Raw genomic sequence first — 15,236 nt, forward strand, 5'->3', positions numbered from 1 at the left:
TTGCTGGTACAGACGTACCGGCACATCGACCAGATGATTCTTTTCTGATTATTTTTTTTTTTTTTTTATATTTTTCACAACTTTTTTATTTCGACGACTTCTCTTTCGAGCCTCGTGCGCGCTCACACTCATACTAGCATTTTAATGCCGCATAATAATTTCCCGATGGTTCATGAATAAAAGTAAAAAGTAGGATTATATCGTTCTAATCGTTATCATTGAAATGAAAAAGAGAGAAAAAGGATCGTGATAATGTCATTAACGTGGTTTAAATAAAATTTTATCTAGTATATTTATATAAATATTGATACTGATATATCATATCCTATCTATTTACTTTCGAAAATTCTTTCACGCATCACGTTAAACGTACCACGCGATACTCGTTTTACGTTCACGAAGAGAAGAGAGACGATACGTTGGACTATATCCGCTAATTAAGATAAGTTTCTACCACGTCGGTATGCCGAGCCAACGACGAGGGTATTACTAAGGGCATTTAAGTCGAACGACATCTATTCTTTATTCAGAGTAGCATAAAAGATCCAGTGTCACGGTGGTCCATCCAATTTACTTGGGAAGAAAGAAAATAACGACGATTCAGGATACGATCCGAATTTATTCGAGTCTTCTTCGTACATTTAACATACATTTACATTTAAACAAATTCGTTTGGCTTTGACGTTAATTGCGGATATAATGATTTTGCGATTATACGAAAGAAGTATTTTTATTAAAAAAAAAAGAAATAAATAAATAAATGAAACAACAACTATGTGTTAGTTTGGTTTTTTCTATCTATTTCTTTTTATCTCATTCACCAATTTAGTCAACGATATCGTATCGTTGTAAATCGAGCAATTTTTTCATTTTCCGTGTAGATGTCCACTCCACACACACATATATATATATATATATATACATATATATATATATATTATACACACATATGTATATATATATATATATATATATATATGTATATGCAGACAGTCAAGCACAAGCCACGCGTGCAAGTTACACGCTACCAAAATTGCTTTCGAGAGAGCCCGCTCTACGAGGTAACACCTGCCAAACGCGTCCAGGATCGTTGCTTTTACATTGCCTATACGTTTGACATTTAGATGGGAAAGCGAAATTCGATGCTTCTCTCATTCGACCTACTATATATATTTTTTCCATTCTCATTTACGACTTTTGAACTTTGTATTTCTTTCTACAATTAATCATACGAATTTTGATCCTAATGAGTCATGTGGTTTCGTTATATTTTCTCGTCATAATTAAATTGCAAATAATTAGAGAAGAAAAATATTAAAATATTCGTCGTAAATATGAGGAGGTTAAGAAGAAAAAAAAAATAAATAAATAAATTTGTATACAAATTTTTCTCATATAATTCTTTCGCAGCACGTAGGAAGATTACCACAAAAAGGTACGATGAAGTATCAACGTCGGCATTAATTAAGATATGTAGGTAAAAGCGGCCTCGTGAGGCAGCAGGTTCACGCGACGATATAATGCGTGAATAGAGGTTTATTTCCTTGACCCTGGAAGCCGATGTCGCATAAAGTAGAGCACGCTCGTCTCCGAGCATTTTATGACTCGTTCCGTAATACGTTTTTGCGGCTAGGACCCCCCGTGCAATAACATGCAAATATAAGCCAGCCGTGGGGGGTCGGCACGATGCTATCTGCGAGCCTCCAGGAGCAACTCGGCATTTTGCACAATTTTATAAATGGCCCGACGGAGAAAATTATTGTGCCATTAAATCCGCGCCTACTACCGCGAATTTATTTATCGCGTCCTGTACCCCGATCGATGTTCTCGTGGATTTCTCTTTCTCTCTCTCTCTTTCTTTCTCTTTTTCTCCCTTTTCGCTCGATTTCGAACGGTGAAGAAAGAAAAAAAGAAAAAGAAATGGGCCCTCGATATCTCGTCGACAGCAGATTGAAACAGAAGGACGTAAAAAGGCAATCTTTACTCGACCAGCTTGACTTTAACGTGCAAACTCGCTTAAAAAGTTATTACAAAGAAGCTACAACACGACTTCTCCACGTTCTATCTTTTTTTCTTTCTTCTTTTTTTTTCTTTACATTACTACTACCACCACCTTCCTTTCCTTTTTTTTTTTCTTTTCTCGCACGCATCAGAAGGGATAGCGACGGAAAATGTAATTTACACTGGCTTATTACGTTACAGAGAAGGAAGAAAAAAAGGGAAAAGGTATGGTGAAATGATCGATAGGCAAATAAGCGTCGATGAACAAGTAGAAAAGAAAAAGAACGAGGGAGAGAGAAGGTAATAGAGCAAGTCCACGATGGGGACGTTCGTAGACGTTAATGTTAGCGTTAATTAAGCGGGTCGCGTTAACGGTAATTAGACGACGCACGGTGAGAGACGTCGTGTCGCGGCGCCGTTTAGATTTAGACGCCTGATTTCTGAACATGAAAGCACACCGCTGCTACCGTCACTGACACGCACCCTTTTAAGTTCCGCTCGTAGCCGCTTCGTGCACGCGCGCGTGCGTGCTTGCTCGCTCGCTCGCTCGTTCTTTCCACTTGGTTCCTTCCTTGACACGATTCTACACAACGAAATCTTTCGTATACACATCCTTCGTGATTTAACAAGCACCGAAATAAGAGGAAGAGGTGGAGTATCGTTTGCGAGCGGATCGTGAGAACCGCAAAGCCCGCAAACAACCTGCGGATTTTTAACCGTAAACAAAAGAGCTTGTTTGTTCTTATCCAAAAATCGTTGTATCTCCGTTGAAAGCAATATGGTTATTTGTTTTTTTTTTTTCGTCATTGATTTTTATCTCCATTTCTCTCTTTTATTTTTTATCCCCTCTTCTGAACGTCAATCCCACCCGCATGGCTTTCCTCGGAATTTTATCGTCGTAAATGATATCGAATTTGCATTCTCCTCTTGTGCCCGACATACAATTCCATCTCGTCCGTTCTTCCTTCTTTTTATCGTTTTTCCTTTCTTTTTTTTTCCTCTTTTGTAGAGCGAGGCCAGGAATTGTTACAAATATGATTTATTTGCAAAAACGCGCCTGAATTCCATAGGTCCTTGCTGATGTGCATGTAGATACGTATATATGTATGTTGCATTGAGAGGGTTGTTCCATTGTTCCAATTTGATAGAATGCATTTTTTTCTAGGGAAGATAGTGGCGGACGATAGGACTGTTAGGTCGTATAAACTTTTATGCGTTTGATATAAAGAGAGAGGCAATTCACGAGAGAGAGAGAGAGAGAGAGAGAGAGAGAGAGAGAGAGAGAGAGAGAGAGAAATATATATATACATATATATATATATATAGTAGAAATTGATTTTTTGATAAAGGTTGTTACTCCGAATGAAAATTTGTGATCGCTTTCCAACAGCTTCAACCTTTATATATATTAATTATCGATCGTTGGGGAGTAGAGTTTCGTAGGAAGTAAGGATCTTACATGAATCGAGGAATGAAATCGAGGAAAAAAAAGAGATTAAAGAAGCCGCGAGGCGTTAAAGAGCGCTCGTTGGTGAACGACGGAGGCTGGTGTGTGCCATAAACGGCTGCGAAAGGATACTGGACCGACGTTGCCCACGCGGAATCCCATTAATTGCATTTTATGCGAACGCGACAGGTGGAGCGGCTCGTTAGGGGCCCACGCTTGCTTCTCTCTCTCTCTCTTTCTCTCTCTCTCTTTCTTTCTTACTCCCTTTCTCTCTCCTTCTCTCTTTCTCTGTCTTCGTCGACCCGCCGACGTCGATGCGTCTACTAGATTATGAAAATAATTGCATGGCGTATACGACCGCGTAAAGATCCTTGAAAGAGATCGATACAACGACGACAACGACGACGAAGAAGAAAAAGAAGAGAAAGGAGAAGAAGAAGAAGAAGAGAGAGAGAAAGAGAGAGAGAGAGAGAGAGAGAGAAAGGAGAAGGTAGGCGGATTACGTGAAAAGTCACTTTACTTTACATGGCGTTGAAAAAAGATATCTTCAATTTTTTAAAAGGTTGATACTACTGCCTACTCACCGTGACAAACGGAATTGCATATATTTGATATTATTATTGAAACAATAACATTTTATGTTTTACAAGATTCAAATTCGTTTTCCATTAAATACAATTTTATATCATGATCGCATGAATTTATATGAAATTGTTGGAGGAATAATATAAATCGATTAAAAGTTTCAGGGATAGTTTTTTCCAATAGCCTGTATACTAATTGTATCTATCTTTATCTGATTCTTTTTTTCGCATGGTATTAACCCTCAGTCGATTACCCTACCTTGTCCATTATTATGTCTACGAACGCGCCTTATTCTCTCTCGACAGCTCGCCGACAATTCGTTCCGCAATTTTCACTGCGGTCGAAAGGCTACGAGTACACCGAGCAATTACAATCTTTTTTTGGCCCGCTTCTCGAGCAATTAAACGAAAAGCTTCGCGAGCCGGAAGTACGAGCACGTGCGGAGCGCGTTTACGTTCTCTCTCTTTCTTTCTCTCCCTCTCTCTTTCTCTCTTTCTCCGCGAAAACCTTTCTAGAATTTCTCGACGCGAAAGGACCGCCTAGAAAACGGTCCAACCTAACACAATTTTTTTTTTTTTTTTATTTTTACTTCCCTTTTTTCCTTTCCATTCTCTTGGCCTCTACCATTCCACGTTTCGCTTCAATGTTCGTTGAATAACGTGCTATTACTATTACCATTATTATTACTATTATTACTTTCAGTATGACTTTTATTTTTATTATTATCGCTATTATAAAAGCGTCGGTCCAGCGAGAGCGTCGAATCGTTAGATATGAAATGGGAAAAAAAAAAGAAAAATTAGTCGGAGCGCTTTGTGTCGGAACGTGTTGTGTGGCGAAAAAGCGGTTACGTGTGGAAAAACAAGCGTGACTTTTCATGGAGAGTCAACGTTCTCGTTTTGCACTGTGCAAAAGGTCGACGAAGTATCGTCGTCGTCGTCGTAGTCGTCGTCGTCGTCGTAGTCGTCGGGTTGCTGAAAGGAGGCTCTTCCGTTGGCGCCATTGACAAGCAAGAAAAACATTCGTCAACGATAGTTTTTCGCGTGGAAATTCGATCCGTCCCGTAGTCATAACGTGTCGTGGAAAATATTCGTATAAAAAAAAAAGAAAAAAAAAAGAACAAATATTTTTTAAGAAAAAATAGACAAGAGTGGTTTCGTTCTAGTTTTACGTATGTACGTATTCGTTTGCAGTGACACGTTACTGGGTGTTCTCCACGTTTCATTTTATCTTTTTTATCCTCTTCCTTTTTTTATTTTCTTTTTCTTTAATACACATGCCAAGTACGCATCCTATTTCTCTCGCGAATATACATAGATATAATATGTACATACATATATATCTAAGTACGCGTATTTCAGCTTATTACATGCTTTCATTAAGCCACCGTATCATAGCGGCATTCTCGAGAGACTAAACGCAGTACGTATGTATGTACATCGTTTTTGCATTCTTCAATGAATTTTTCTCCGGACGGTCTCTCCTCGAGATAAATCATCGGCGAAAAGCGCGGCTTGTAGCTTGTCAATTTACAGCAACGGCGAACACGTTCGACATCAATAAAATCTTCTCGCTCGTCGCGGACGAGTCGGAGCAAGTCGCAATCGAGGCTATTCGTTCGAAAGGCTGTGGCTCGCGATCGTCAAGAGAAAGAGAGAAAGAGAGAGAGATAGAGAGATAGAGAGAGCTAGAGGGAGGGAAAGAGAAAGAGAGATAGAGAGAGAGAGAGAGAGAGAGAGAAAGATAGAGGGACGAGTGCAGCGCGTAGGAGGGATCGTATATTTCCTATTACCGTATTGCAACGTTGATATTTGCGCGAACGTTCCGCCGGTACTGGCACGAACTTCTACGCAGATCGTGCGTAACATTTATCCACGTCTGACCCCGGCACGAGAGTTCACGCGAGGTGTGCCATGCTCTCTCTCGCTCACTCTCATTCTACGTATACCTACAGGCTCGTGTGTCGCATATTTTAGTCTACCCGTGGAACAGTAATAACTCTGGTAATAACTCTAACTCTGTATCGCACGAAAGAAGAGAGTAAGAGAGAGAGAGAGAGAGAGAGAGAGAGAGGAGTTAGCGAGGGAAAGAAAAAGAGACCGAAAGAATAGAAAGGGAAAAATATTAAGAGAAAATAACAGAATAAAAGGACATGGAAAAATGAGCTACGATAATTGTACCATTGAATATTACATACTACTACCCTAGCAAAGATATTTATGTATGACAAAATAAGAGATGGATACTCTGTTAGATATGTTCCCGGATAAACAGTGTACATTCTTGGTAGCAAGAACATAACATCGTTTAACGTATTTACCAACTTGCGATGTAATTGCTAATTAGTCGCTTTTGAAACGTTTATCATCGTCTCCCAGAGAAACTCTCCGGCCACGCTAGTTATATTCTATTTCCCTGGAACGAACGAATGAACGAACACCTATAAGCGTTTCGTCATGTCGTTCGCCTTGATACTTTTATTTTCGCGAGCGGAACACGGATTCGAATCGCGCGATTTATCGATTCGACGCTCGACCGTAATTCTCCTTTTTTTCTCTCTTTTTTCTTTTTTCGTTTTATTTTTATTTTTAAACGACGATTCGTGGGAGAAACTCGGCGATGAATTTATCGCGTCGTGATCCTCGGAGAGTAAGAGAGAGAGAGAGAGAGAGAGAGAGAGAGATAGAGAGGAGACGAAAAGAGAGGAAGAAGTGTGGGAGCATCGTTCTAAATCGAGTCGAGCACGTTCCCATTCGCGCTGATCGCACCGTTTTATCGAACTCTTCCTTTCTCTCTCTCTCTCTCTCTCTCTCTCTCTTTCTTTCTCTCTTTCTTCTTTATCTCTCTTGAGAAAGAAAGAAAAAGAAAGAAAAGCTGCTATCAAGATCTACGAGAAATGTGATAAAAGTCAAACTCGTGTATATTATATATAGAGAGTTATAGTCGATAAAACGATAATCTACGTTACTAAGAGTATAGAGAAATAATAGATAATATCCTTTAGGATCGATTTAAGAAAGTTTTCTATATCGTTCACCAGAGTCGTCGACCACGTTGAGCTCGTTAGGATCTCGCACATTTGTCTTTTGACGCCAGGAAACCGAAATTGTTTCGTCGGTTCACCGACGAGAATTTCCTCTTCGTGAGATAGAACGTAATTATTTCTTTTTTTTTTTCTCTTCGAGTCGAAAAGAAAAAGCAAATAGCACGGATCGTAATTAACAGCAACGATTCTCTTTTTCGATTTCTTCCGAATTCTTTCTCCTACGATTAATTATATCTCGATTAAATATATCTTATGTTAGAATAGGATACATCGAGCAATTGCACAATCGAAATGGTTATACTCGGAAAGTTATTTCGAAAGGAATACTATTTCTAGTATTTTTATTCGTGCGTTCTCTCTCTCTCTCTCTCTCTCTCTCTCTCTCTCTCTCAACATTCTTTTTCTCTTCATTCTTAAAAGATTTTTATCTTGATCTATAAAATAGAACGCGATCTTAATCTTAGTTTCAAAACCAACATGACTAGCTCGTTAACGTACGAAAGATAAGTTTCTTCATAGAATATCTCTCCGTGGTAAACAATTCAGGATCAAGACTCGCTGACAAGTCATCTTCGAGGAGGTAGTTAGAGCAGAGTTCTCAACGAATATTCGTCGACGGAGGAGCTTGAATGTAGCGCAACAATGGATTTGACGCTTTAGGGAAGCACGGGAGAGGAGAGAGTAGAGCGTATAAACGGTTAGAGAACAAACCCTCGCGTCAATCCCCGTTAACGGACGTACATACGTTAAAATCGTCCGGTTGGGCACCGGCGGTCGCTATGGCTAACTCGCGAACACTAAAAGCGGAATGCGAATTACGCCGGTGGTCCACCGCACCACCGCAAGCGGACGATTGTTATTTCACTTTTCGAGCACGTCTAAGGAACATGACATTCGCTGTGAATGGAAACGTCGAGCTACACCACGAATTAAGAGCTTGTCTTTACTCTCTCTCACTTTCTCTCTCTCTCTCTCTCTCTCTCTCTCTCGCTCGCTCTCTCTCATATATAGGTTCTCCACTGCAGAAAGATAATATAGTCCATGACGCGTTGATAAGTTAAACGACAAAGAGAATTTCACGGTTTAACGCGTTTCTATCATAATATTTTCCCTTTAGAATATTATAAATTCTTAATTATGTTTCTTATCTACTTCTTTATATAATTATCTTTTAAATCTAGATTCATTTACAAATCGTTAATTTTTCTTGTCCATGAGACTAAAGGTACGAAGTTTTTCTTTGTTTGTGTGCGCGTGCCTCCTCTCTTTATCCGACGAGTATCTCTTATACTCCTTGAAAGAGCAAAAAGTCACGAAGCGTCGTGTTAATGCATCGACGAGGCGAAAAACAAACGCGTTCCTCCCCCGTCTACCTATTACCCATTGTTTCTTATTCATGATTTAATCGGCACGCCTAGCCGCGTGAGCTTTAACACAACCAACGAACGCTACGTGTTCGCGCCTTGCGATCGGTTTAAATTCGATGGAAAGGGAAGATTTTTTTTTGATCCAAGGACGACGATATTACGTCTACTGCTAAAGGTTTTACTCGTAGGTGAGAGCCATTTTTTTGCTACTTCTTTTATTTTCTTCTCTCTTACTCTGTTGGTAATATTTTTTATCGTTCGATCTTGAAAGCGAAGATTACAAGTAGCCGACGTAGCACAGCATAATTACCAGAGGACTATCGTATTTTTTTTTCATCGGAATGTACTCTCTCTCTCTCTCTCTCTCTTTCTCTCTTCTCTTGGTTATTAACGTTTCTCAACGAACGATGGGTCGTTGTCGTCGTCAACGAAGAAGCTGGAGGTGGAGGAGGCGGCTATCTTCCTCGGGCCACCGATCTCCGTGTAATTTTTATTCGTACGAAAGAGTGACGGCGACGGGATAATATATCACTCGGTTGGGTCATCCTCCGGTATCGTCGATGTATTACCGCCGTAAATACTCGCACGAACGAGGGAGAATTCTACGCGAGCGGGCGATCGTTAATATTTGATTTTACTGGGTTGACGCGCTCGCTCGCTCGCTCGCTCGTTCGTTCGTTCGTTCGTTCGCTTACTCGCGAGCAAGCGGTATCCTGGATGAAGAATGACCAGAAAGCGTGGAGGAGCAAAAAAGAAGTTTCATCTGGAGGCGAGCCAGCCCAATAAATTCAGACGCGAGAGTTTCACAACGCCCCGTTTCTATTTCTTCTCCTTCTTATTCCACCTTCTTCTTCTTCTTCTTCTCCTTCTTCTTATTTTCCTCCTTCCAATACAATTCTCTTTTCTCACGTATTACGTGTGTAATTTACACACTACACTCCCAATATATTTTTAAGTGTCTTTGTTACATTATCTTGCTTCCTCAATGACGAACATCGAGAACGTAAGACCTGCGATAAAAATCGAACGTAAAAGACTCGATTCTTTTTATAAACTACGAAGAGAACCCTCGTCGACTTTTATTTCGACCCTTTTAACGATCCTCCCTTTCCTCACGAATCTCGTTTCACCGACGATAAGGATCGTCCGGCTCCGAGAAAGTTGCACGACCACCACAAGTCTTTCGATCAATTCAGACAACGATGACGACTAACGTATGATAAATAGCAGCCGTTAAATTTTAATGTACCTTACCGCCGTCGATTACGACGGCTTTTGAATTATGGCGCAAAGAGTTTTTCAAACGTGGTAGTGCTACCACCTTTACGACAAAAAAGTCAATGAATTTGTCTCTATTTAACGATAAAATGCGAAATGTCGATGCGTCGTCCCACTACAAAATGGACATCTAGCGTAACATTCCTTTCGCTTCTTTGCATCACGCTCTGTTCGGCTGGGAGGAACGAGCAATCGAAGTGGAAAGCCGTCGATACGTCAAATCGAGTCGATGCCTTTTCTCTTTTTCTCTTTTTATTCCTTCTTCGATTTACGATGTATCTCCAGACTGAGCATCATCGACGCTTCCACCGCCACAGAACTTCCTCCTCTTTCTTCTTTCTCTTTCTCTCTCTTTCTCTCTCTCTTTCTCTCTCCACTTCTCCACCTACCGTTAAACTCAATCAAGAGATTCCATTTACATTTCAGTGTCGACGTGCGTACGCTCCTTCAGAGAAGGTACTCTTTCTTATCTGACATGATATTTCCATTGCATTCTCTCTCTCTCTCTCTCTCTCTTTCTTTCTTTCTCTCTTTCCTCCTCTCTATCATCCACCTTCTGCTCTCTCACGACTAAACCAAGCCTTCGGCAATTTCAATGACATTACGCGATAACGGATAGACCAATAATACTGATGGATACTCGAAACGTGTAGCTACCGAAGACTGTTACGTACAAATGCTTCGACAAACGTTAGTCAAACTCGATATTAAATTCACTGTGCGGTTATATCGCTTTCTTCTTTGTGTTTCCTCTTTGTTCAAAAGGAAGAAAAAAAAAAGAAAAAGAAAAAAGAAATAAACGTCGACGTCTTTTAATTTTGTTTTTCTCTCTTTCACTTTTGAAATCAAAGAATATATCGATTTTATTGTCAATATTTATATATTGTAAAAATCATGTTTGGACAATACCCAAGAAGATTGATACGGATATTCATCTGGTTCTGACGTAACCTGCCCACTTCTGACAGAAGAGCCTGTAGAAGAGAGATAGATAGAACGCTTGTCTGCAAACTTTGATTACATCTGCCTGCGGTCCTTTCCAAAAGCCACAACGCTTCAAATATAGACGCGTAGCAACACCTTATTCCTGGACAAGTCAGCGAGGCCTATCCCATCGAATACTCCTTGCAACTTTCCTCTCCCGCAAGTCCTCCTACCCATCCTCTCTATTCGAATCTCTTGAGCAACAGCAGCACCAGTAGCAGTACCACAACCAGCAGTAACAGCAGTAGCACCAGCAACAGCAGCCGTCTCTTCGGGTAGACAGGCAGGCAGACCGTCCTACTAGATTTTCTACCTTCGCTTTCGTCTCCGCTTTCGCTCGTGAAAACCCATGGAAATGTATTTAGCGAACGTCCCGACGACGCGAAAAGTAATTTTGTTAGCCGCTACGTGAGCCGCTTGTCAAAAGTACCGGATGACGAGGAGGAAAACGACGATGTTCCTTCCTGCGTTGCTTCCGTCCTTCCTTCCTTCCTTTCTTCCTTCCTTCCTTCCTTCCTTCCTTCCTTCCTACCTTCTTTCCTTCTTTCGTTCCTTTCTTCGTTCCGTGCCAGTCTAAGCACGATTGGATTTCCGATGGACGTCATTATAGCCATTGATCGTGTCGACGCTAGAAACTAGAAAACGAATTGCTCACTATCCATCCTCGAACAGATTCAAGATAGCCCTCTGAAAAAGAACGATTTTTCTTTCCACGTTTCCACGTCTCTTTTCGTCTCCTTTCATCTCGTCCTCCTCGTGTTCCCTCTTTGAAACCAAGAAAAGATCGTCGAGGCGGATTGCCGTGTCGAATTATTTAGTAGGCCAAGCAGCTAATAAAATACTACGGAATTTTCTCTCGTGACCTTCGTCACAAGATTACGATCGTTATGATGAAGTACCCGTTGTACCGAAATCCTAGGATAATATCGCATGTCAACCGTACATATATTTTCTTAGTTCTTATCTAGACAGAGTTCACTCATATTTTATAACTGTGATATAAAAATATAGCCTGGTATACGCACTTATACTATGTACGTGGTAAAAGTGAAAGGATATTGATCGAGTATTGGAATATTTGTTACAAAAGTAATCGCGTTGTCTCGAAACGTGACATCATTTGGCATAAGATTTCCTATCGTTCCAGTTGTTATTACATTTCTGTCTTGAGTTCATTCGAACTTGGCTCATAACGCTTACTACGACGAACGTCGATCTTTCTCTTGAAGTTATTCCGCTTTAACTCTCGAGAGATATCGTAAATTCATTTATCTCCATCGACGTGAAACGATTATAAACGATCGATCGTTCCGTTTAAGAAGTAACTCCTTTCGATTTATCTACCGTACCGGTATATCGATCTTCGTACAGTCAAATACATTCTCTTTATATCATAACACCGTCAACGAATTTAATCGTTTCACCTTAGCAAGTATTTATACGTTATTTCTGTCTAATATCCACAGAAATGACGAGTAAGAACATTTCTGAACTTCCTTATACCATTAATGTAAAACTCATCTCTTTCTTTCTCTCTTACAAGACATAATTCATACCGCAAATATTTATATCTTCCTTATGATGTAATAAATTTTCATGAGGTAAGGTACTAGCATGTACTATCTCTCTCTCTCTCTCTCGTCTTCTCTTCGCAAGTCCTCCGTATTTCGTTAGCAGACTAATCATAGTTAATCCGTAACGTTTCTCTTAAAGCGTCATCTTCTGAGAGTTACGACCCGTTCCCATCTCGCTCTCTCTCTCTCTCTCTCTCTCTCTCTCTCTCTCTCTCTCTCTCTCTCTTCATCTCTCTTTTGAGGTCTCTCGAAAGGAGTTTCGATCCGGCTGGACGAGCAAAGGATCCATACCGGGATGTGCGATAACTCGAGCGATCACCATTATCATATTCCAAGAAGGTGCCGAGTTATTTTAATTGAGCGTAACACCAGCCAGAGATGGCGTGGGCCACCACCGCGAAAAGCCGCATTAGAGTTCGTGGAAGCACAAATCCGTCGTGCGAACGAAACAGAAGGGAGCTCCTTTTCTCTATCTCCTTCTTTCTCAATCTCTCTCAGTCGAGTTCCTGAAAGCTTCGCCGTAGGCACGATTCACGACAACGAAGATGACGACAGGAATGAAGAAATGGAAGAGGAGAAGGAGGAAGATGGCGTCGGAGAGACGCGGTAGACATCCTCGATGGACCACGATGTGCCTTCGTTAGCTCTCCTGCCAGCCGCGATCGTTTTACCTCGTCGAGAATTAATCGAATCGAGCGATAAAGTGGATTACGCGCTACGAAGAGAAGAAGAGAGGAAGAGAGGGAGAGACTCAATGAACCTCGATTCTATAATGCGATCGGCGACGCTCGTTGCCCTGAGCTTCTTTAAGGTATAATAACTGATAATTAGATACTACGTCGCCCACCCTTCTGCATTCTTCTCTCTCTCTCTCTCTTTCTATCTCTCTCTTTTCATCTCTCTCTTCCTCTCTCTCTCTCTCTTTCTCTTGAGTTTTCGTTCTCTGCTCGACTACTATCAGGATTATATAGCAGGGCGTAATAATCCGTTCTCTGGGAAACCGAATATGGCCATTTGGATATTTATTGAACCGTTAATTTCATCACGGTTGCCTCTTTCGTCGATCGCTTCGTTGATTTTCTCTTGGAAGCGAGCCGATCGAGAGGTTTCGTGTCATTTTAAATATTATAGTATTTAAAAGTTTTTCCTTCGTTTTTCTTCAAGGGGAACGATGTACCCTTTATCATTTTCCTTTTGTATATATTTTTTATGAAAATCACATTTTCTCAAATTATGCGAGACATAATTTGTTTATGGACTCACGTATTCGATGATTGATTCGTCATTGAATTCGGCATAATGTTCATCATAAACGAGCGATTTGCGTGAAAGCGTGCCAATTGGAAATGCATATTAATTGTAGACCAATCTACCCCATTACTGTCCTTATTCGATACATAAACCCATATCGATGATCAGCTATGGATTTCATTCTATTTCGAAACTCGGAATATTCGAGGTAAAGCCGTTCGATAAATTGATAATTTTGGCTTAACGTCGAATTAAAATGTATAACAGATTTATATCTTATCTTATGAAAGAAAAATGAAAATTTTCAGTTGAGATATATTCGTTGGATTGAGAACGAAAGAAAGAAGAAAAGTAAGAAAGAAAGAACGAAAGAAAGAAAGATGAGTTTTTGCTTTATTAGTAGAGAAGGACGGAGATGAGGGGGACGAAAACGAGGGAATAATTTTCGCTACTCGTCGTCCTCGTCGTAGTCTCGTCGGGAGTCAGGACGGAAGGAAAAATCCTCGCCGATGTAGAAAAGCTCTTGGGGTAGATAGGCCGACCTCGTTACTCGCTCTTACCGTCGGCCTTTTTGTCAGGTAAAAAGTTTCACTGCAAGAGGACCGACCGGCTGGCTGGAGGTGGTGGTGGTGTTGGTGATGCTGAAGTTGGGAGGGGGTTGGAAAAGGAACCAATTTAATAAGGCCTTAATAACTTCTGAGAGAGCAGACGGCTGGTGTACGGCTGTGTTTGACGGCTACTCCTCTCGTCTTTCTCCTCCTTTCCTTTTCTCTTTCTTTCTCTTCAACTCCCCCTCTCCTTCTTTCTTCTCTTCTTCATTTCTTCTGCTTCTTTAGCTTCCTCTTCCTTTTTTTTTAGATGGCGAGGAGGCAACGAGTAAATTCGCGCTTACCGAGCAACAGAGTACCGTGTAACCCTTTGTCATACCTTTCTTTTTTTATGGACCTTTCTTTTTTCCTTTATCTATTAAAAGACACTCGTAAATCATATAATTTTTCTTTTATTCCGGGGATCATTCGAAAAAGATCATCAAGGTTCTGTCGAAGAAACATTCCCAGTTCGATGGCCCCTATCATCTTTGATCCCTTACCGATACCAATCCGAACCCATATAGAAATTCTTGGGATAGACCGCAACGTTGTTGACCTTGTCGTAAAAAAAGAAAACTCTATCGCCCGTATATGGGTATCTATTGATCCATATAAATTCTCTGAACTTAATATAGCGATATTCATTGGGATAGGTCGGTTTTATCTTTCGTCAAATTAAAGGAAAACTGATCTGATTATTTCAATTCGATATTTTCACAACGTACATTTAATAAAAATTAAAATAATTTCACGAATAGATTTTAATCCTTTCCTTTCTATCTTTTTTTTTTTTTTTGTTTCAGAGATCTTCAAGGGAATAATATCTCGGTTATATTTAAGACGGACTTTGAGGACATGGCGACGCTTCACGTACTGTAAGTAACACCTTCATATAGGCGTCTTTACATTATCACTGCGATGAAGTTTTAAAGGCGAGAGGAGAGTGTGAAAAAAAATAGAGAAGAGAGAAAGAGGGAGGGAAGTTAAGTCGGCTCACCTCTCGCCACGAAACCGCAGTACTATGAATATTCAGTGTCGAGAACTTCCTCGAGCATGTATTACGGAGTTTGCTAACGACCGCGATGATGGCAATGCATTTGTGCGGCTTCATAA

General features: G+C 40.5%; 1 protein-coding gene across 3 annotated transcripts in view; it reads left to right on the plus strand.

Annotated features, from left to right (window-relative positions):
* Positions 1–15,236, plus strand: part of LOC127062452 (protein slit) — a 307,729-nt gene that overhangs the window by 268,200 nt on the left and 24,293 nt on the right. For all 3 annotated transcript variants that reach the window (XM_050990697.1, XM_050990698.1, XM_050990699.1), the window contains one exon: positions 14,927–14,998. In XM_050990697.1, the coding sequence (XP_050846654.1) occupies positions 14,927–14,998 (72 nt within the window). The remainder of the gene's footprint in view (positions 1–14,926; positions 14,999–15,236) is intronic.

This window comes from Vespula vulgaris, chromosome 3 (assembly GCF_905475345.1).
Source record: "Vespula vulgaris chromosome 3, iyVesVulg1.1, whole genome shotgun sequence".
NCBI lineage: Eukaryota > Metazoa > Arthropoda > Insecta > Hymenoptera > Vespidae > Vespula > Vespula vulgaris.